General features: G+C 42.3%; 3 protein-coding genes across 6 annotated transcripts; 1 reads left to right on the forward strand and 2 right to left on the reverse strand.

Annotated features, from left to right (window-relative positions):
* The first annotated feature begins 207 nt into the window (after positions 1 to 207).
* On the forward strand, positions 208 to 8,639 carry zgc:158263 (ceramide kinase family protein). Its single transcript, XM_035158045.2, has 13 exons — positions 208 to 603; positions 2,741 to 2,836; positions 3,005 to 3,142; positions 3,282 to 3,410; positions 3,608 to 3,671; positions 3,776 to 3,921; positions 4,007 to 4,081; positions 4,609 to 4,761; positions 5,487 to 5,592; positions 6,228 to 6,331; positions 7,455 to 7,651; positions 7,731 to 8,050; positions 8,161 to 8,639. Exons 1-13 carry the CDS (start codon positions 480 to 482, stop codon positions 8,240 to 8,242), a joined length of 1,734 nt encoding a protein of 577 aa, XP_035013936.1. The 5' UTR covers positions 208 to 479; the 3' UTR covers positions 8,243 to 8,639.
* A 1,036-nt stretch (positions 8,640 to 9,675) lies between these two features.
* LOC118111490 (glucose-6-phosphate 1-dehydrogenase) lies at positions 9,676 to 15,198 on the reverse strand. Its single transcript, XM_035160138.2, has 12 exons — positions 14,412 to 15,198; positions 13,732 to 13,769; positions 13,495 to 13,603; positions 13,111 to 13,328; positions 12,870 to 13,028; positions 12,164 to 12,289; positions 11,960 to 12,053; positions 11,683 to 11,869; positions 11,322 to 11,557; positions 10,474 to 10,550; positions 10,292 to 10,384; positions 9,676 to 10,011 (listed from the first exon to the last, which is right to left on the reverse strand). Exons 1-12 carry the CDS (start codon positions 14,538 to 14,540, stop codon positions 9,921 to 9,923), a joined length of 1,557 nt encoding a protein of 518 aa, XP_035016029.1. The 5' UTR covers positions 14,541 to 15,198; the 3' UTR covers positions 9,676 to 9,920.
* Positions 15,199 to 15,331: 133 nt separating this feature from the next.
* On the reverse strand, positions 15,332 to 22,399 carry galnt6 (UDP-N-acetyl-alpha-D-galactosamine:polypeptide N-acetylgalactosaminyltransferase 6 (GalNAc-T6)). Of its 4 annotated transcripts, XM_035160136.2 has the most exons (12): positions 22,147 to 22,399; positions 20,995 to 21,035; positions 20,385 to 20,899; positions 19,717 to 19,889; positions 18,149 to 18,298; positions 17,394 to 17,628; positions 17,189 to 17,306; positions 16,876 to 17,076; positions 16,637 to 16,768; positions 16,445 to 16,546; positions 16,202 to 16,360; positions 15,332 to 15,940 (listed from the first exon to the last, which is right to left on the reverse strand). In XM_035160136.2, the coding sequence occupies exons 3-12, from the start codon at positions 20,867 to 20,869 to the stop codon at positions 15,827 to 15,829; spliced, it is 1,869 nt and encodes a 622-aa protein (XP_035016027.1). In that variant the 5' UTR covers positions 20,870 to 20,899; positions 20,995 to 21,035; positions 22,147 to 22,399; the 3' UTR covers positions 15,332 to 15,826. The 4 variants fall into 4 exon arrangements, with proteins under 4 accessions (XP_035016027.1, XP_035016025.1, XP_035016028.1 ...); XM_035160134.2 differs by lacking the exon at positions 20,995 to 21,035; XM_035160137.2 differs by lacking the exon at positions 22,147 to 22,399 and having other exon boundaries at positions 21,014 to 21,261.
* Positions 22,400 to 22,964: the final 565 nt, after the last annotated feature.

Here is a 22,964-nt window from a genome sequence, read left to right on the forward strand (position 1 = left end):
AAGGTATAAATTATTCGATTAAAAAAAAATCCTGAAAAAGGTGATTTACTCTAAAAACTGTGAACTCTCTCTATTGTTCATAACTCATTGTGACATGACTCATACATCAGTATTGGCTGATGATATGTTGCCTGTTCTTCAACTTGTGACATCCAATCAGCAGAGAGGAACGTGTGAACGGAGCAGGTGTCGGCAGGGAGGGACTGCACACTGTGTCGACAATAACACTCATGTGTCAGGCGGTGTCTTCAACATGTCACCGGAATGATGGTCTAAATTTGTACCTCTTCAAAAATCCATCCAGAAGAAGATATAAAGAAAGTGTCCCGTGTCCGATGAGGACACAGGTGAACCGGTGACATCACACAGTCCACCTGCTGCTGCTGTCTCTGAGGGATGTAGAAGGTTATGGGGATAAGATGTGATCAAGAGACACACGGGAGAGAGAGACGCCCAACCTGAGAGCGCAGTGGTTCCAGATGGAGACAGACCTGAGGCTGGAGTCCAGCCTGTGGGTCGGGAACAAGAGACACCGGGCGGTGCTGACGGGCTGGAACTTCAACTGGACCGAGGTGGACAAGAAGAACCGTGATAAGAAAACAAGTAGGTGACACCGTTTCCAGTCCTTACGCAACATCTGTCGATCTGTGACATCTGGTCAAACAGTACGATCGTACCAGAGTAAGAGCAGTGAAAGGCACGTGGGTAGTCTGCGTTGTTTTGTTTTTGCGCGTAAGTTAACTTGTTTGCGCGTTTGAAATAAAACTGAACACGTTACTGCTGCGCAATACTTAGTTCAACACCAGTATTTTTGGTATCTGGTGTAAACACGACTGTCAGTCAGTGATCATTTGTTGGAAGTAGTGTGTAGAAAGTTTACAAACAACCCAATTTTCATTCCCATGTTGTGTGTATTTTCTATATTTGGGAGTCAGCGCTTTAATTAATTAAGCTGTGTGCAGGGAACGTGAAGAACTAGTTGAACAGCACGAACATGAAACACAACCTGTTGAGACAGTTTACTGAAAACAAAGGCTGCAGAGAACACACCCCCCTCAGTGTTATAATGTGGGATATGACCATCAACAGTTTAGTTTTTCTCTCACCAAACAAACACACTAAGAAGAAAGAGATATTAATATTGTATGAATATCACTGCACAGACTTTCTTTGTTCTCAATATGTTTCTTCTTCGGTGGGTGTGTTAGATATCAGTGGCTCTAGTCTATTATTATCTATAATTATTCAAGGCCCAATAATGAAACCACATTTCTATTCACAAGATCTAGATTTATATATTTATCTGCACCTTATTCTACACACTCATAAACATCAGTCCTCCAAACATTTCATCAAGATCCATGAATTATTCTCCAAGAAATCAACAAAAATGTTGATGTTTTTTCTGTCTCGCAATGTTAAAGAAAGTGGCATAAAAAAAACATTATGCATCGGCCACCATATCCATATCCGCACCAAAATGAATGGGTTCTTTCCTGACTCATACCACATTCTTTAACCAAGTTTCGTGAAAACATTTCCAGTGGTTTTTGAAGAAACCTGCTAACTACCAGACAGACAGACGGACAATTGCAGATTAAAACATAATCTGCTTAACAGAGGTAAATATTGAACTAAAGGAGACACAAAGATATTTGACATATGACTCTGCGTAGTGCTGTGTAGGACCATAGATTGTATTTAAAGATGAACAACACATCTCCACATCCTCCCAATAACCAGAAAGCCAAATTATCCCATATACAAGCGCTGCCATCTTGCGCATTTGGAACCATGACTTATACTGCAGCCAGCCACCAGGTGGCCCTAACCCTAACCCTAACCCATCTTTATATACAGTCTATGTGTAGGACAAACGTGGAGCAGATGCAAATGCAACTGAGAAGAAATGTTGCATTCACAGACTTTCTCTCGTGTACATGCTCTCCCAGGAAAGTTCCACAACCAAGTGGAGCTAAATTTACCTGAAATGTGGCAATGAGTGCATTTCAGAAAATAGATATTTCCAGCAACTCCTCCGTTAGGATGATGTCTGACCCTCATGCAAAACTCAAATTGAACATACTGATGACATATTAAACATGATGGGATGTTAATGTGCATCCTTCAAAATAAGAGTCGCTGTTCATCATATAACACAACATTGCACAAGTACTTTAACACAAGGTGTATCAACCAAATACAAAGTCTAAATAACTGCAAAACCTTGACTCCAAAACCATCATTAACTTCGTTGAGGCAGACATTTTGATTTATACTCACTGTGCAACTAATATGGATGGCGTAACCTCTCCCTTTAGGTCTGCCAGTGAACTAACACTTTCAAAAGGCCTTTCTCACTGAAGACATTTTTGTTTTCATTGAAGGAAATGCCTGTGGTACTAAAATCATGTTCTGTTCAAGTGTCCCAGTAAGCGATGGCACTCTGACAGTAGGATGGCACATAAAAATACCAGGATCCAAAGCAAGCAAAAAAAAAAAATAGTTCAGCCATAGGTTTATTATGTAACTTGTGTTTCTTTACAGTGACATATGGTCTACGGGAGAGCCCTGGGATTGGAACAGCTAATTAAGATGCAGCCATTATTATTAATATTTCCAGTTAGACTCATGCAAGTCATTTAACTCATTGGAAAAACAGTCCTCAGAGTTGTTAAAATATCCCATTATTTGTTTGCAGAGATACAAGCATGCATTGAAGTTTTCTGTGTGATTAAAGTTTCAGTCCCTGTGGCTGAGGTGGTCGGAGTGGAGGAGGGCCGGGTGGAGATCCTGCCCCAGAAGTTGGTTGAAGACAAAGACAAAGACTTCACAGGTGGGTTCTTCTGTGAGACTCTCGGATATTACATACAGTCAAATACTTGCGGTGTCTGTAATCTGCCACGTTTCAACAGTTGAGATTGTTGTTTTACAATTTCACATTCCAGTAGTTGATACTGTGGTTTTACAACACACTTCTCTCTTCCTATCATCCAACCGGTAGTTTTCTACGTGAAGCGCAGCAGCAGTGGGGGCTCTTCCGGGTTGCTATGGAGACTGGGCCGGACCCAGTTCAGCTGCCCGAGTCGCGTCCTCAGAGACCAGTGGACGGAACACCTGAGGACAGCCGTCAAAACTCACAGTAAGGGCGGATGATTAGACCAGGCACTAAACCGATATAATTACTGTAATATCTGATAATCCTATCTTATTAATGATGAAATCCTCTTATTATAGATTGCTGCTCTCACCAACATGAATTTTTAAAACTTATCTTTCAGGTCCATCACGGCCACATAAACTGTTGGTGTTTATCAATCCGTATGGAGGAAAGAAGAAAGGAAGACAGATCTACCATTCTTTGGTTGCCCCTTTGTTTGAGCTGGCTGGTATCAGCTCTCATGTTATAGGTGAACATCTACAAAATATCTAAATACTTCTTTGTTTTGAGAAAAGTATCATTTGTTACTGAAGCAAAGACTTGTTGCAGAGGTTGATCTCGAGGTGAAGGGTTAAGTCTGACAGATGGCCTTACACTGACATACTTCCATTAAAGAATGATGAATGAAATTGATTTGCAGTTTGCATGTAATCATATCTTGTTTAGTGACTGAGCGAGCAAACCAGGCCAGAGACCACCTCCTGAAGAAAGACCTGACAGGCTTTGACGGGTAAGCGATCGCTTGTGTAAACACGGTGGTGCGGGAGTGTTGTTACAGCGATCCTCGCTGGGAGGGGCTCTCCTAACAGAAACTTCTGTGTTTGTTTATAACAGTGTGGTGAGTGTGGGTGGGGATGGCATGTTCAGTGAAATACTTCACGGTTTGATTGGGCGGACACAACAAGAGTCGGGTCTTTGTGAGACTGATCCCGCTGTCACCTTGCAGCCTTGTCCTCTTCACATCGGCATCATTCCTGCAGGTAACGACACTTTCATTAAGAATTAATATGCTGACCGGTGTCTGTTCTGCAGATGTGATGTCCTGTCGTATTATGTCTATTGCAGGTTCTACGGACTGTGTGTGTTACGCCACAGTGGGAGTGATTGACCCTGTTACCTCAGCGTTGCACATTATCATTGGTGAATAAGTATTTCCATTATTTTAAACTAGAATGGCACTCAATAGAGAGCGAATACCTCCACCAAGGTCCAACAGTCCCCTAAATTCAATCAAGCTGCACCAAATATCACACACTCACAGATATCTGTCCCCTAAATATGCCTGATTTCCCCCCCTCAATATTCATTAATTATTACCTGGGGAAATTGTGACAATGTTAAAGAAAGTGATTCAAAACCTTGCTCGATCCGCTCCCTGATCTTGATCCGCACCAAAACTTCCTGGGTTCCTCCCTGACCAATACCACAACCTTCCACCAAGTTTCGTGGGAAATCTGTCCAGTTGTTTTTTCAAATATACAAACCAACCAACAAACAAACAAACAAACAAACGGACAGAGGTGAAAACATAACCTCCTTGGTGGAGGTAAATATTATTTTAATCATTATTTGCAAATTTTTTAAATCAATACCGTAAACTACCTGAACAATATACAGTATATATATATATTTACTTTGAGCTCCTCATTTCCCACAATGCCTTGCAGGAGACTCCCAGCCGTTGGATGTGTGTTCAGTTTACCACGCCTCTGCTCTGGTGCGTTACTCTGTGTCTCTGGTGGGTTATGGCTTCTATGGGGACGTGCTGGCTGAGAGTGAAAAACACCGCTGGATGGGACCTCTGAGATATGACTACTCAGGTACAGATCATCTTTATACACCGTGTGTGTGTGTGACTGATGATTCATTTCAAGAACAGGAATGACTGCATGCTTAATAACAGAAGATTAACGCTCATCTCTGAATTCAAAATTCATCCTTAAACTGTCAAAAACATGACAATGACAAAGAGGGCAAGGTTTTTATATGACACATACTTTTTTAATCATTCACGTGCTCCACAGAGTCCCATTTCCCGCAATGTGAAGTCCTCATTCCAACGTCAGTGTGTAAGAAACATGGAAACAGTAAACAAAATATTTTGTATTTATGTGCAAGAGCATTTAAACTTTACCTTGGCACACTCCAATATCTGCATGATAAGGTAGAGCAAAGAAAAAGGAACAGGATGTGACAGAAATATAAAAACGCTAAAAAGTCTGGTTTTAGGTGCTTGTGACAGATGGACATACAGTTTGCAAGTGACGAAAGCGCAACACTTGACAAGTTCATATTAAAAGATACCACTTGGAGCTTATTGGTTTATAAGTGAAGAAACTCTGCAAGTCGTGTACCAAACACTTTTCTGACTGTCTGAGTTGTAGTTGCGACTCGAGGTGGCGTTCATGTAAATTCTCTCAGTGTGGAACGAATATTTCAAATAATTCCGACACTACGTGAATGTACAAACACATTCCCCCTTGAGTGTGATCTATTTAAAGGTTGTGTGCACTTAACATAATTGCTCCTGCTTTGCCTTCTGCAGGTGTTATGGTGTACCTGAGCAACAGAAGCTACACAGGCGTGGTTCAGTATCTGCCAGCAGACCCAATGCTCTCCAGCCCGAGAGATAAAACACGCTGCCTCTCAGGGTAAAACACTCACAACTATGAAGTCTGGATGTGTGGGAGTGTTATCTGTTCTCCTTGTCATATTATTATCTGTCAAATGCCCAGTATTTACTGTGTGAATGTAATTTCATCTGTAGATTGCTTGTGTCACAGGGGATTTATCTATTGCTTTAGCATCACTGTTCATAACCTGTAGTTTTCAGTGTTATGTGACTGTGACCAATAATGAGAAGTTAGACAAACCTTTCATGTTATGTCGCTCCACGAGGTCCAGGAAGGCAAACGGGACTCTAATAAGAGTAGTGTTCAAGAAAAGGGTGCCAGTGCTTGATTGGTTTAACCGTAAACCAAATCTATTCCATTATTATTATTCAAGCTCTGGTGAAACGGTTCAAATTCACAGCCTGAGACACTGTAACAGTCACAAACTGTGGCAGGGGGCTCAGGTGTTGGGTTTACCTTAAGGAGGGTAGAAACCATGGCGAGAGGAACTTGATCTAGATGTAAGGGGAGCCTTGGTCTCAAGTAAGAGTGTACAATACCAACGTCTCTCACAGTCTCAAGGTCAAGATAAAGACAAGACAAGAGTGTAACCCTTTGTGTTGTGTTTTTGTGTGTATCTGTGTGTGTGTGTGTGTGTGTGTGTGTGTGTGTAGGTGCAGTGTCTGCTCCAGAACCACAGAAAGACATTTCCCCCATGCCTCAGATTCAGGATCCCTGTACAGCGCCCACTACAGCCAGTTCAGTAATGAATCAGAAGGTAAAGAACACAATTCCAATGTTTGTGTTTTGCATGTTTTAGCCCATATAGCACAAATCAACTTTTTGGCCGGTGACACCTTAAAACAAAGCTACGTCAGCCCCTCGTCAGCTCGCGCACTTCGACAACTGTGTAAATTTTCCATCTTAGATTATTATATTTTAATTAGTCATAGAGAACTGAATTGGTGACATTAGGCAGTACTTCACCTGGGGCAAAGTTTAGAAAAGGAAAAAAAAAATTGTGATCCCTCCTCTCCAGAACCTACTCTTGTGTTTTTAGAACGTTAACAACTTGGAGAGACTGAAAAAGGCATTCCATCACGTCACTGCCATCGTGGAGTGATGTGAGCTGTCAACAGCAATGCAACAATGGTTGTTCGAAGCACCATCAGAAACAAGCCAAACAAGTAAAGTCTGTTTAGAGAAATGGGGAGGAGTAACGCACAGTGACAAGAAAAAGTAACTGACCTATTTGGAAGAACCAGCATTCATGCATAAATTAGCCTTAAAATATAGTCAGATCTACATCTAATTCACATTTAAGAAACTAACTCAATCATAATCTAAATTTGCTTGAACACAAATACTTGTATTGTTCTTGAATGCAACATATTTAGATTTCACTCAGTCCATAGTCCTGGGTTGTTCCCCCCCCCGACACGGTTGCTCAGCAAGGATGACTCAAAAAGCACCAATCAGAATGATCGTAAGAGGTTAAAAAAATAACTTCAGGGTAAGAACTAAAGCGTTACTTGAATCACTGGTTCACTGAATATGGCTGAAGCAGTGCTGTGACAAAATGTTTTAAATACTTCTTGGCGGTTGTGCAGGTTTGATCTGCAGCTACTGGAAACATTTGATTGAGGTTAATGCTGCCAAAGGAGGTTAAATCCAAGGGTCACACACCAACACATGGCAGAAGTTATTAGCTTAAGTTATTAGCTTGTTTGTCTATAACTGTGACTTAGACGAAGATCACAACCAATGTTATGAAATATTAATGCTGAAAATCTGCAATTCCAAAGTGTTTACATACATGATGCCGGACAGAAGTACAGTCGTCAGTGACGTCTTTTATTTCTAAATGTAGGATTGTCTCCCTCTTCTCTTTGTCTCTCCAGGTGATTGGGTGAGTGTGGAGGGCAGGTTCAGATGTGTGTCTCTCACATGTATGTCCAGCTCGTGTCCCAGGAGTCCTCAGGGCCTCTCTCCTTCTGCTCACCTGGCGGACGGAACAGGGGACCTCATCCTGGTGTGGGACACTCACCCGCTGGGCTTCCTCAAGTTCCTCCACAGACACACAAGCACACAGGACCAGGTACTGTAACATTCAAACCTTGGACTTGGAAGTGTGAAAACCGCTTGACCCAATTCTCTCAATCCCACTTCTCTTATAGTTTGACCTGCCGTTTGTGGAGGTCCACCGCGTCAAGGCCCTCCGTTTCTCCCTCCCCTCTTCTGGCAGAGAGGAGGAAGCGTATGATGGGATCGCAGAGCAAAGTGTTGTGATAGATGAGGAGGAGCAATCATACGTTGAGACTGTCAGCGGGTGCGGCTCTCAGCTGCGATTGGCAGAGAGCAGCGCCGGGCGAGAAATGGCAAACGGGCAGAAAACTGCAAACGCCTTCCTGTGTGGCCTGTGCTGCAGTAAATCTCCGACTGTGTCAGTGTGGAACTGTGACGGAGAGATTCTGCCTTTTACTGAGATCCTCTGCAGGTAAGAGAGTGGAGCCAGACACTTGACTGTACTATCCTCCTGCTGTTATCACATTGTATCATAAATCAAAGCACCTTTTTTTAAAACTGTGTTCACATCTCCTCCTTCAGGATTCATGGCCAGTTGGTGCGTCTGTACGCCAGGGGCATCGAGGACAGCACAGAGCTGCAGTGGGGAAAGGGACAAGTGTGAAAGGAGATGCATCCAACACAAATAGTCTCACTTACGAAAAAGAGAGAGAGAGGAACAGTGAGGCAAGGTTCATTTATGAAGTTACAGACTTTAGAGACTCCGTCATGGCCAAAGTGTTCCTTATATTTCAGGTACTTTCATAGGTTTTCTCATTGCAGTCATGAAACAAGATTATTTATTTGAATATCAGTGTGTGTTTGTTGGAAGATATTTTAGGACTTTTTAAATAATACATACAATCATTTGTGGTGCAGTTTTTCTCTGCACAAATCAACTTATTCAACCCAACAGTGTATTAACAGTGTGTGTTTATGAAGTTTTTGTCCTGTACATTTTATTTGGGATCAACTGAGCTGCCACAAAAAACATCTTTATACAATAAAAACACTGTTCTGTCCATTTCTGTGCTTTATTTTGATCAGTATTAGTTCAACAGTTCAGTTCATCTTTGAATTAAGAGAGGCTTCCTTTGAGTTTCTTTTACTCAAGCTAAACTAATCAATACCTCCGCTGAGGAGATTATGTTTTCACCCCGGTCAGTTTGCTTGTTTGATTGTAAGCAACATCACACAAAAACAATTCTCAGAGAATAATTCATTGACCTTGCATGGTGAGAAAAATAAGGTCAATTTAGGGAGCTGATATTTATGAATGTGTGGAATGTGGTGCGGCTTGATTGAATATAAGGGGACTATTGGGGGGCCTTGGCGGATGTATGCTCTCTGCTGAGTGCAATTCTAGTTTTATTATTGCATTGTGTAGATGTAAAAAAATAAAAAATCTTAATAATAGCACATAATGGAACAAATGCAGTAGTCCCAGAGGAGAAGTGAAAAACCTTCATCTTTGCTCCATGGCTCTCCGAGTACTGGCTGGATTGTGTGGAGTGTGTGTGTGTGTGTGTGTGTGTGTGTGTGTGTCCAGCTAGGCCATGAACCTGGTAGAGACAGACATTGGGTGATAAGAAACATCAGTCTGGTGCAGGAAGTTAAAAGCAAACTGATGTTGCAATAATAAAAACAAATTCACACACCGAGAGATTAATGTCATCCAAAAACATTACTATTTGAATTTAGCTTAAAGCACCTACCTGGAAGTTGTTCCTCCCTGAAGCAGGAGATTAAAAATGTGTCTCCTTTCATTAGTAGAGACACCTGTGTTTACAAACCAGACCAACACGTCCTTCTGGTATAAACACTCCTCAGTGCTGATGCTTTAATGTGTATCCCACTCAGTATCGTGTTTTAGCGATGACTATAAAGGTTTTTATTCTTTACATTCAAGTGTGTTTAAATATTGAACCTTCACTCCATCCATAACGTACAGATTAATAGATCTGACTGCAATCAAGGTAGGTTAAGATTTTTCTGCTGTACACATCTCATGTGATGAGCTATTAGCTGTGGACAGTTCTGTGAAAAAAGAAAAGTGCAGACGGGGGAGTGACAGCTGATTTATTCAGAAACAGAAAATGTCCAGGTGAACACACAAATCAGACTACAGCATTTAGGTTTGTTTCAACATCCATTCTATGATTAGGTATAAAAGCAGTGGGTTTCGTATTGTACATGCAAACAAAATCACACAATGGTACAGTGGGGGAAAGATTGCAGTAAACTTTATTGTCTGTAAACATTGTTATGCTGGTGTTAACGTGTTGCTGAGTGTGACAGAAGCATCATGTTGTGTGGGGCTGCACCCACTTGTATGTTCCCTCATAGCGGAATCCTGCTCTCTTCACGAGATCGTCTGCCTCGCTCGGACCACGACTGGACACAACAAATAAAACAAAGTGAGAAAAATAATTATTTTTTTAAGAATAACATGCATCATAGATTGAAATGCATTATCTTCTTGAAAAAATAAGAAAAGTAAGATAATCCTTTATTAGCCCCACTGCTGGGAAATTTGGTGTGTTACAGACACTGAAAAACCATGGAAATAGAGAAAACATATGAAATATATATAGAATATATAAAGTCTAACAGGATTACACATGTACATTATTAAAATTATATTGATAGAAAAAGAGATGAAATGAGTAGTTACCCTCCATATGTGTAAGGTATGGGCTGTGTCTTCTCTCCCTCTATCTGGTGGAGGAGGGGGGTGAAGATTCTCCAGGCCTCTCGCAACTCATCGCTATGACAGAAAGAGGAACAGTTTAAAAAAAGATTTAAAAAAAAAAGACAGTTTTAAAACAAGATGCTGAACTAAATGTTTGTACCAACCTGCGGACAAAGTGCATCTGATTTCCACAGAAGACATCCAGTATCAGTCTCTCATAAGCATCTGGAAGCTTCACGTTCTGAAGGAAGATGGCTGCTGTTAAAAAAACTACAAACATCTTTGTTCCAGATTCATCATCATCTATAGTGTCTCAACACGGTAAGCTTCCTGAGGTAGGATTACTTTATAGAATTTTGTTAGACGCTGTACACTGTTCCAGTATACACGTAACTATATCTATTCTATAGAATGAGAATGAATGCGTCAGCGCATCAATGGTAACACTTACTACCACAACAAATTAGAAATGGTTTATAAAGTACTGTATTGTATTACACAGCTATTAAGATAGTTTTAAGTGTTTTTATAATGTATTTGTCAAATATGACATCTGCCCTGAAGGTATAGTTTATGAAAACTTATCACAGCTTAGTATATAAGCTTATATTTTCATTCATTATCTGTTTATCTTTTTACACCAGCTTAAACTTATGAGTGCCCACAGTGGATAGTTTTTAACTGATGTACAATTAAACAATTACATCTGGCTACAACACATAATTAGTAGTAGCTGCATTGTTTGATGTTGCATCATGTTTAAGAATCAGCATCGGCCTCTTATGTAAAGTTTTATATTTGAAGCTTAAGAAGTTTTTTTTTAAATGGACAAGATTTATATCATATAATATTATACATTAGACAAGTATTCTGATATAGTGACAACACCATCACTGTCTCTGTAAGACATGGAATATTCCACACATTGACATTTGTGTTGATTCAAGAAAATTCTTCAAAGAAGTTAACTACGATGATGATTGATACTTTGAGTTCAGTGAGCCTGAGGCACCTTGTATCTGCTCTTGTAGGTCAGGTCCAGTTCAGTCTCCTCTGGGCTGAAGTAGACCCCCGGCCTCTTGGTCACCATCTTCAGGTAAATGGCTTCATCTGGCTGCACCCGCACCACTAGCTCATTCCTCTGACAGCGGTCGCTAAATATGTCACCTGGCACGTCAGTGAACTGCAGACGCACCTCTGCCTTCCGCTCGTTCAGAGCTTTACCACAGCGCAGAATGAAAGGAACTCCTGATGGAGGAGGGGATGGTGCAAGGACAGACATGAAAGGTGGAGAAAGTCAGAGGGGCTGTCATCCAACAGACCACAAACAGAAAAGTGTGAAAGAAGGAGAGATAAAAAAATGTTAGTCTCACCATCCCATCTTTCATTTTGAACATAGAGCACCGCAGTGGCAAAAGTTGGTGTGCAGGAGCCTTTTGGTACGGTGGGGTCGTCAAGGTAACCCAGTTTGGAGTGGCCCTCCCCCTCAGGGTCCCCGACGTACTGGCCGAGCACCACATCTGACATGGCAACCGGAGCTATACTCTTCAAAACCTTCACCTGCACCATATCAAGAAACAACAGGCTTACAATGATGTGGATGTTCTTCACCGAAGACAAACAAACCTGTTATCTAGTCATTGGTTTTACCTTCTCATCCCTCACATCATCAGGGCTGGTGGAAGCAGGTTTCTCCATTGCAACCAAACTGAGCATCTGCAGGAGATGGTTCTGCATGACGTCTCTGTCAGAAGAAAGAGCTGGAATCAGAGCAAGTGAAGGCTCCAGAGTAACACCGGCATTGTAGCCACTGTATATATTAGGCTACATTTATCTCAACGTGCTGCCTCTCACCGGATGATACCGAAGTCATCGAAGTATCCTCCACGGCCCTGTGTGCCAAAAGGCTCCTTAAAGGTGAGAACCACACAGGCCACATTGTCCCTGTTCCATATAGGTCCAAAGATGCGATTTCCAAACCTGAAGTGAGATATTAAAATCTCATATATTACATTTAGGATTATCCATCCATTCATCTTCTATGGCTATTATTACACCCTGGACAGGTCACCAGCATATCACAGGGACAACATACAGAGACAAACAAACATTCACAGCCATATTAGAGTCTCCAATTAAAGGTTCAGTGTGTAGACTTTAGTGACATCTAGTGGTGAAGTTGCATGTTGCAGCTGAATACCCCTCACCTCACCCTCCCCTTCCAGACATGAAAGACAACCTGTGGCAGTCTTCAGTTGTCATAAAATCTCAAAAGGTGTTTAGTTTGTCCAGTTTGGACAACTGTAAAAAAACATGGAGGCCTCCGTAGAGAGGACCCGCTCCTGATGTAAATATAAAGTATTTAAATATAAAGGGCCCATTCTAGGGTAAAGAAAACAACAATTCGTACAATTTAGATGAAACACACTTGTGAAAACAGCACTAATCACTAATTTCTGCCAATAGATCCCTTTCACCTAAATCTTACACACTGAACCTTTTACCAAAACCCAATCTGTATGTCTCGTGCTTGAAGATGTGTGTGTGTGGAGTGTGTTACCTGAGCACCATGAGGTTCTGGACCATCTCCTTGCCCAGGTAGTGGTCTATGCGGTAGATCTGATCCTCTGTGAACAGGGAGGACAGGTGGGCTGACAGCTCCTGTGAGCTCTGGAGGTCACGACCAAACGGCTTCTCGACAATTATCCGGTTCCAGCCTCTGTTTTACAAACGCAGCGGCTCAGAACGATTTGATCAAACAGCCGGTTAACCATAGTTTTTACGTACTGAAAGAAACTTACTTGCAGCTCATGCAGTGGCCCCTGATGTTTGTGCTGACATGGTGGTAGACGGTGGGCGGCAGAGCCAGGTAGAAGAGTCGGTTGGCATCGGCCCCTCCGGGCAGAGATGACAGATGAGCACTGAGTTGGTTGAAGGAGCTGCTGTCATCATACCTGCCGCTCAGGTAGGAGTTCTTCTTGAAGAAGGCCGAGAGACACTCACTCTCATCATCAGTGACCTGAAGGAAAAGGTTTTAAGATGATTCCTGAAAACACACCCCAGACATTTAATAATTTTCTCATTTAACAGATTGATTTCATAAAAATCATTTAATAACAGCCAATGAGATGGCCCTGTTGGGCAGAAATAAAGTCGAAAGTTGAGAAGCCTTCGATGTACTACACCTTCATATGAGGCAGACATGCTGTCTTGATGTTCTCCACAGTCAGGTTAGACCGGGAAAACCCCACAAAGTAGGTGTTATCTGGGAGCAGGCCATCTCTGAACAACCACCTACAGAGGGAACAAAGTCAGGGGCAGTGATACAGAACACCAGCTAAAGGTGAAAACCCCTCATGATACATAAATACATGAAACCACTCTGTCCTGCACTGGTGCATGAGCAGCATTTCTATACTCACCATAAAGTCGGATAGATCTTCTTTTTTGCGAGATCTCCCTGTGCAAATAATGCAAATGAACATGAAATATGATCTAAACCTGTACTGATAAATCACTGACTGTAAATCAATCAACAGAGTCCAAAGAGCAAGTCAACTTTAAAAAAACGAGTGGTCTCAGTGGTGTGGAGAGTAAGTAGATGTGTTGAGTAATGGGGGAAATAGCAATGAGAGACTTTGGACACCGAGCTCTGCAACGTCTGAGACTTTGTGTAACATTTAAAATGATCACTGGTCTTAACAAAAAGACCAAGAACATAGGACAAAATGCTTTTTGGTTCAAAATAATCTCCTTTTTTCAATGGGCAGTCGATGCAGCACCTTTTAGACAACAAGTGCTAGTTTACTCTAATTACTACTCACAATATTCCCCTGTGAATCCTTTTCCTTCTAACATTCCTCTACGAGATTTTTCAGTCTGGAATTAAATGCGATTTAAAATATAGATGCGTGAAATGTCTTCATCCTCAAAACAAGCTTATAGATTTTTACCAAAGCATTTTTTAAACATGAGAAACAGACTGAACCTTGCCACTGCTCTTTAAGGTGCTTTAAAAGGGAAAATGTAATTTCAAATTGTAGAGCTGAAGAAACGGTCGTCACTCATGTCATGTTGTAAGAAGTTTAAAGGTTGTACTCACGGAGGCTCCCAGGACGATAAATATGTGGGTGTTGGAATGACTGGACTGCTCCTCTCCATAGAGCTCCTTCCTGAGCTGTCCAAACACCTCAGAGCGAGTCAAAGGCTCAGCGCTCATCTTACTGCCCATCTGCTCTCTGCCTACTGTTGCCACTCTTGGCTACATCACATGCACAGCAGGATGAAATTTCAATCGTCATCCTTACCTTGCAGAAATACTCAGCGAGTTAATGCTGCCACCTATTGTTGCAAAGAAAAAAGTACCGTTGTGCAACTGCTTCCTCATGCTTTATAATGCATGCACCCTCCAGGCACCACGGTTCAACAGGTTTGTGGTATAGTACTGATGAAATGTTCAGATTCCATCAGATCCAGTTTAGCAAATTGCCCCTTCACTTCTCACTTTAACTCACAATTCAGGTCGACTCAGACAAAGCTGAAACAACTGGTAGGAATGTTCCTTGCCCAACCGCTCCCTGGACAAATGTTGCGCAAACGTAAACTTTGACTCGAGAAACTCTGAGAGCTTTGTTACAGAACAAAGCTCTTATCAGTAAATAACCTCTGGCATGACAGCTTTCGTGCTGTAAAGTGAGTATTGAACATGTTTCCATGCAGTCGACTACATGTTGCTCTGACTCTGAATCCGAATGATATAATAAGTATTTCCATCAGTAACCACAACAAGGACTCTGAGTGAATCATTATTTCAGGGTGTGGTACACTTGGTAAATCATTATTCACAATCACTTGGCAAACAAAATTCTGGTACAATCATGAAATTACAATAGTAATTAATCAGGACAGGTGAAACTTGACGGTAATAATGTAGATTATTCATTGTTTAACCTCCAGAATAGTTTTTCTGGATACTCATGATAAAAAATATTAACATTTCTTTAGTAGAAATCACTCAACTGACACGAATTAGGATTTTTAATTTAAAAAAAACATACACCTCCTGATCTGTAGTGACACTTGTTCATACTGTCACATTTCATTCATTGTCAGACAAACAAAATAAAGGTCACTCTACAGTGATGCTCCAAGCTGGAGTGTAAATTCACTGAATTAAGGTCATTACAGTTCACAGCCAAAATCCCATGGTCAAGTTGTAACTCGTGCCTTCAACGTCCACACTGTGTAGAGGGCAGGTATCTCCCATCACCTTCAAATGTCTATCCTGAGATTCAATCATAAATTAATTTAAAACATGTTAAGGTCGACCTTAGAATCTTCGACCGATGCGACTGTCTTTACTGTCCTCCCTCTTTGTCGGTCCACTCACTATGGCCAAATGCCCTGAGTTGCACAGCATGAAGTACTGCTGGATCATTATAAGGCTGGCTCCTGAGATCTGAGTCTGAGGAGAAGGGAAGAAGGTGCCAGGCATCACTTGGTGGACATACTGGGAGGTCAGCTGAAGGTCCAGTGCTGGTGGAGGTCAGCAGAATTACAATTGTCCATCTGAATCTGGTCTCCTTTCAGCTGTAAACATTTCCCACTGCTGGGATTCTTCAGAAGATTTTCCTAAAATGAAACAGGCAGATCAATGTTTGGACAGGGTTGAGTAACATTAACATACTCTATAAGCTGTTAGCACTATCAGCACTCCTTAAGCTCAGTTATTATCATCTCTTGTTTTATAAAAACCCATGTTTAAATACGATATGTGGTTTCATGGGTTTCTCGGGGCTTATAGTCGGACAGCAAAAGTCGGAAGTATTTAGCCAACATAATAAAGGACATAATAATGATATCAAATTATATTTTCCAAAATGAGCTCCTCACCTCTGTAAAGACCCACTCCTGTTGTGGTGACAAACTGGAGCCTTTCCCCTTCAGCTGACAAAACTCGATCTTTACTGGCTCTGGCTGAGGATTGGCATGAAGACACAACTCCTTTGCAATGTTGTGACGCAGCTCCTTATGACTTGAGTGTTCAAAGTACTGGAGAAGACATTCAGCCAATTAGAGAACCGAGAGCATCAAATTATGGTCTGTTCTTAATTTCACCAGTGTGAGGCGCCGTACCTGGTTGCCTCCCATGTTGTGACACGTGTACATGATCATAGGTTTGCCTCCCTGGTTGTTCTCTCCAACATCCAGACAGGTTTGAGATCCGGAGTTTCTTAGCTAGTGCAAACACAGACGCATAGTAAGAGTAAGACTCAGCTGCACATGTGAGGTGTGCTCAGTTGACACATAAAGGGAAACATGACTTACTGCTCCAAATTGTATTGGTGTTAAGTCTGGGACAAAGGCCTCTGGGTAGATTGTGTTTAGGTACCAGGTGAAGTTCTTGCATTGCAGCTGATCTCTTAGTTTCAAGCGATCCGAGATGTCCCCATACTTATGCTATAACATTGAAGCAAGTAAGAGTGTAAATGTGAAAGAGGTGAGAAGAAACAGCATTGTATCCGTGTGCATTTAACATTTGATCGCCGTCGACAGGTCACACTCACCTCCCTGGCCATAGTTTCAGCGTTCTTGTTGCGGCGGTAGAAAATATGCTTGTAGTCGTCCATCCAGACCTCAGCCAGGCGCACCTGGTTACGAGTGATGACCTCTGTGCCTTTGGGGAACGTGTGGGGGCTCTTGGTGCGGAAGACATGGCCCACCACGGAACAAGGGATGATCTCTAGCTGACCCCCACACTGCCACACCTATGAATCACATTTGACACTTAGCAATTCAGACTCTAACTTGATCATAAGAGGGAGAGTGGCCATGTAATCCAGTATGAGCAAGTGTGGCAGTAAAAACAAAGAGACTGACCCTGAATGACATTTCCACATTTTCACCTCCCCAGATCTCCATCTTGTCATCGTATGTACCAATGTGTTCAAAGTATTCCATTGAGATTGAGAAGAGACCTCCAGCAAAAGTAGGCGTCCTGAAAGTTTAACAGGCAGGTACAAAAGCTTTAGGCACTTAAAATGACTTGGGGTGTTTCAAGTGAAACCAACGTGATCCTTCTTACTTTATAGGGTAAGTTTCATCCTTGCGCAGCCTCTTCGCATCCTCTGGGATTCCCTCCCAGCCGAAAGTCAAGCTCCAGTCAAAGTTCCCTCTGTTGGAAGCGCGGTTGGTGGCCACAGGCCGGTTGAAGTTGAAGCTGTTGAGGTCAATGGAGGTGATCTCGGGACTCACCACAGCAGTGGGCTCTTCAACAATGCGGGCCAACAGGGGCTCGAGCCATCCCGGCCAACACTCACCTATACACGGGAAGGAGGAGAAATATCACTTTGTATTTCCTTTTTAACTTCTTCCATATGAAATACTTTTACTGCCAATAATCAGAGTGCTAGCATTAGTGTTAGCAACCAGTATTGGCAGCAATGAGGACAAAGTCATAGAATATGTCAAGTTGACAGAATTCTCGGATTAGATCAGAATTCAAGACCCTTTTAACATGCAGGTACAGAACATTTGAGGGTGTTAAAGTAAATCAACATAAAAAGAGCACAAATATGATAAATAAATAAATGTGTGCCTCAAAACGGTCACTCCCAGACCACAGGTACATTTTCTGGCCTGTCTAACAAACATGCTACATTTAGCCCCTCTCTTCCTCTTATATGTTATGGTTTTAAAACATACTTAGTTTTAATGGTATATTTAAAGTGAAGACCGTTTCAAATTGTCCAAAAACTTGGATGAACAACTCTGGCAGTGCTACTGATTAAAACGACTTAACATTAGGCTTGGGTGTTGTTGTCGTGTGTGGTTTCTTACAGTGTGCATCAAGAAATGTGAGAATTTCTCCCTGAGCGAGACTGGCACCCAGCAACCTTGCTGTGATGAGACCCTTCCTTTCCACCTGCCTCACCACACGGACGATCTTCAGCTGACGTACGTACTCATCCAGCTGGAGCTTCAGGTGCTCTGCAGAGAGAAAAATAAATTAATCACAAGATTCTCAAGTAACTTGAAAAGAAAAAAGTCCTCTGAGGCGTGCTGTGGTGATTGAACTTCTCACTTTGCTGCAGTGTGGTAAGACTTACGAAACCAACCAACAATTTTGAGTTTACGTGTGGTCTCATGTGCAACAGACTCTAAACCTAAAACCTATAGCCTGCTATAAGATCATAAGCAAATTAAGTGGAAACGTTGCTGGTAAAACTGGGTCATACTTCCCCTCGTAGAGTACTTATGGCAACGAGGCACGCCTAATGTTTTCTCATAATTTTTAGCTTGAGTGAGCCCACCAACCACATGTCATTACACAATGACAGAAAGCAGTTTCTCTGCTGACAGAAAGGGGAAGTTTGGGTAAAGTAGGAAACGTGAAAATACAGCTGACGGTAACGGCTCTTTAGCTCAAAACTGATAGTAACTAAGAATATTTGAATAGGCTTGAATATCCAGCTAATAAGCAAGTAAGCACTGTTATACTGTATGACAAAGTTCCTCTTTTATCACAACTGTTTCGTCTCTTCTGCCAACTCTCACTGTGGCTGTGTAGCAGCTGGAGGGTTAGATGTTCTCCATCTTTCTGCTGTCGAGTCAGTGCCACCACAGCAACTTGTGTTTCACTGGACCCAGAGTTGTGGACATACATGTGGCACAGTGACACTATGAAACTTGACTCTGTCGTCTCTATACACATTCAGCCCAATTGAAGTGTCTTCTGCCATTTAAAACAAAACCCTACCTGCCGACTACTGTGTTTGCATGCTGCACATAAAGGAAACTGAAGAAAAAATCCCAAGCGAACACCCTTCTATGTTATCTTATCAGAGCTCACTCCTGACTGTGACTGGAATGCTGCCCTAAAAACTAAAAGGTCAAATTTAATTAATAGATAACTTCTATCTTATTTTTTTCTCACTTTGTGGTCTGCAGCTCACCTTGGATGATATCATTATTATTTCATTATGTCTCGTGTAACTTTTTTTTATGAAACAAGCCCCGTAGACAGTAAGTGCAACTGTCAATATTATGAGCTTTTTTTATTTGTAAGTTTTAAACACATTAGCAGGAAGATAAAGTAAAATTTGTAACGTTTAAGATAAATATTATGAACAAATTATCTATGCCTTTCTATAAAAGATTTTTTTCTTGCAATGCAACACAGGCCGTTTACAGCAAGCACCATTTTTTGGGGTTTTCTGTGAGTAGAAACATTAAGACCTTAGATTAACACATTTCTCCCTAATTTATGAGCCTGAAAAGAGCATAAATGAGAGAGAATACTGGGATAAAACTGCCTCTCCCACTGTCACCCTGCTGATGAACAAAGCAGTCGTTTATACTCTGCTGTCAGTTGAGTCTTCTGAGTATGTTTTGGCATTAGTGTGTACCTGCAGTACTCGCGTCATCTACCATGATGATCTCTTTGAGCAGGATTGCGGGAGATGTGTGCAGAACACTGTAGACCGTCCTGAGGAGCGTGGACCAAGCCTCATTGTGGAAGACGATAATAACGCTGGTGTTGGGCAGAGGAGGACAGCGGCGAAACTTCCTCTCCACGCACCTGAGCGAGGCAAGCCACGTAAAAACACAAAGAGAGACAGAGAGAGAACAAGAACTGCCGTGAGAGAAGAGTGTGAAAGAGTTAGTCCTGCTGGGTCACATATTTTGTACCTAAATAGCTCAATGTGCAGTCATAAACAGTCCGCTCTATAAAGGCTCTATACAATAAATAGTTCAAGGCCATCAAACCAGTAACATGTTTTCATGTCAAGTTGGACAAACATTAACAGAAAGAGATAATGTTTATAACAATTTAGATAAAGCCTTAGTCTCAATTATCAGGGACACTGACATGCACGCTGCCGCTCCATGCTCAGTTAAAGGCTAATCTGAATGTTAAGACTGTTTGAATGTGATATTATTAAATAATAATTTACCACACCCAGAAAACACACCGGACATTATCTGGCCTGTGCTGTGTACACATCAGCAAACTTGTCGGTGAAACAGAGATTAGTCTTAACTATCTGAGAATATTCTGACAACATGCTCTTACTCCACAGGCCTGGAGTCATCCCCGAGACTACGGCTGAGTGAAATGCGATCGCTGGCAAACTGGTTGAAACAGTGCCGCGTCATGCCCTCCTCCTTCTCCTTCTCCTCCTCTGGGCTCATGTGGTCTTTTTGGAACGGCGTCCCATTAGCCCCAGGGCTCTTGGGGTCCTGCAGAGGTCTTTCCAGGTGAGGCTTGAGTTCAGCTTGTGTGTAGAAGCCAGTGGGGCACTTGACGTCCTTGGTGGGCAGCTCCTGCTCAGGCGGTTGCGGCTCCGGAGCTCTGATCTGGAAACCAATGTTTTTGACGACATCTCGGACCATGACCAACACCTTGTCCTTCTTGTCCACCAGATCCTTTAGCCAGGGGTCCCCGTCAGGCGCAGAACCGACATCCCTCTGCAGAACCACCAGCACCACCAAGAACAGAGTCCCACCGAGGATCACCAGTTTCAGAGGGGACATACGCCGGCGTAGAAACAGCCGCATCTTCCAAATAACGCGGTGTTGCTCCCAGGGCTGTTGAAAACAGAAAGCAAAACAAAAGTAATTCCCCAGAAACAGACTGTAAAAGGTTGATGAGCGTTACCTGAGACTAATCTCTGTAAAAATACCTCATTCACAACCAATCACCTTTACATCCTGTGAGGTATTCCTGTGGCAGACAAAGAAGACAAATAATAAATATCTTAAACCGGTTTGTGTGTCTCGGCAACTGTCATAGCAGCAGGGCGATCGAGCCACCCTCCCCGTCTCTTCACTAAACAGTCCCGCTGGGCAGGCAAAGAGAGCAGGGAGGAGGAGTAGGAGGAGGAGAAGGAGGGGGAGAGTGAACAAACACACCACACCTCTCAGCCCACACCTTAATTCACCTGCTCCGGCCACAGTCCTCCAGGACCCACGTGGCAGGAGGTGGGCTGAAGCACTGCTCACTCAGGCTGCAACTCCCATGCCGGTTAATAAGTGACGCAAAAGTCCTCACTCAGACACTTGCTCCAATGACACCTCACCAGCAATGATCAGCTGTCACCTGCTACAAGGAAGTAGAGGCTGCTACGTGGAGCATGACCGGACCATGGCTCGCCCCTGTCTTGGCACAATGGGAGGCTTTTTCCTGCTGTGCGAAACAGGATATCTTTGCAATACAGGACATCTGCAGGTCCTCCTGTGATCACTGTTCAGTTCACTCTTACTTGGTCATAATTAATTCACTCTACTCTCAAGTCAAGCCAGTCGGCCTTCCTGCAAAGAGGTCGCTGTTGTGGTGCCCCAGGAGGTGGAAACAACCTCCGACACACAGTTAACTGTAGTGGGCAACCAGTTATTCCAGGTTATTGTCCCCAAAGTTATGACATGAAAGAGGAGGAGGAGGAGGAGGAGGAAGAGGGGAAAATATGTCAATAGAATGTGGGCCTGTCAAACTGGATTGACAGGCAAAACACCATTATATGTCCCACAGGGTTACATCAAAAGAGTGGACAATGCCCCATGCTTCATTAAAAAAATAAACACTTGTCTACAGTCTGAAAGCACATGAAGGCAAACTGCAGTCAACAATGACAACACTCAGACTAAAATGAAACACAAAGAGTTGCTTCCTCTTTTCATTCAAGGTTCTGTGCAGCTATGGAAACCACGTCTTCATCAGTAGAAATCACACATGAGACAGACACCCGAGCTCCTGACGGTCAGTGTCAGGGAGGACAGTGATGGACAGTCGGATATGAACAGGTTTACACCTCTCCTCACACGAGAGAGACCCTTACCTACAAGCGTCGCAGTTGTCGTCTCCAGCAGTTGCAGCGATTCAATCGATACTTCCTCACGGGTGGAAAGTTGTGAGACGAGCACGTGGCGGGTTCCAGTTCCGTGAAGAGGCAAAGAGGACCGGAGAGAGGAGCAGAGAGGAGACAGGGACACACATGGAGGCAGAGACAGACACTGAGCGTTGTCCTCCTCACTGGTCCTGAGATCACAACAGGTGTCATCTGATGAAATGATTGGCTGGTGTCCCCTGCTGGTGGCGCGCGCTCTAAACACGCTTATTTACATACAGCTCATTAATGGTCACTTTCATTATAAACATACATACAACAAACATACATACATACATACATGCAGTTCACTTTCATTGAAAACAGATATTTCTCTACACAATTGTATATTATATATTATATATTAAATACATATATTAATTCTATCATATGTATGTACATCATACATACATACATACATGCAGGTCACTTTCCATGGAAACTCACATATCTCTCTACTTATATATCCTATATGTGTATGTGCATCATATACGTGCATACATACAGTACATACTTACATACATGCAGGTCACTTTCATTGTATATACAATGAAAAAACATGAAAAAACATATATAAACATATATATTTCTATACGTATTATATATGTTTCTATACGTATTATATACATTTATAAATCATATTGTGTGTATTTATATCATATACATGCATGCATACATACATACGTGTTTATATGTAAAATATAAATGTGTGTATGTCTCACACTCACACACACACACACACACACACACACACACACACACACACACAC

The sequence above is a fragment of the Hippoglossus stenolepis genome, chromosome 6, assembly GCF_022539355.2.
Source record: "Hippoglossus stenolepis isolate QCI-W04-F060 chromosome 6, HSTE1.2, whole genome shotgun sequence".
NCBI lineage: Eukaryota > Metazoa > Chordata > Actinopteri > Pleuronectiformes > Pleuronectidae > Hippoglossus > Hippoglossus stenolepis.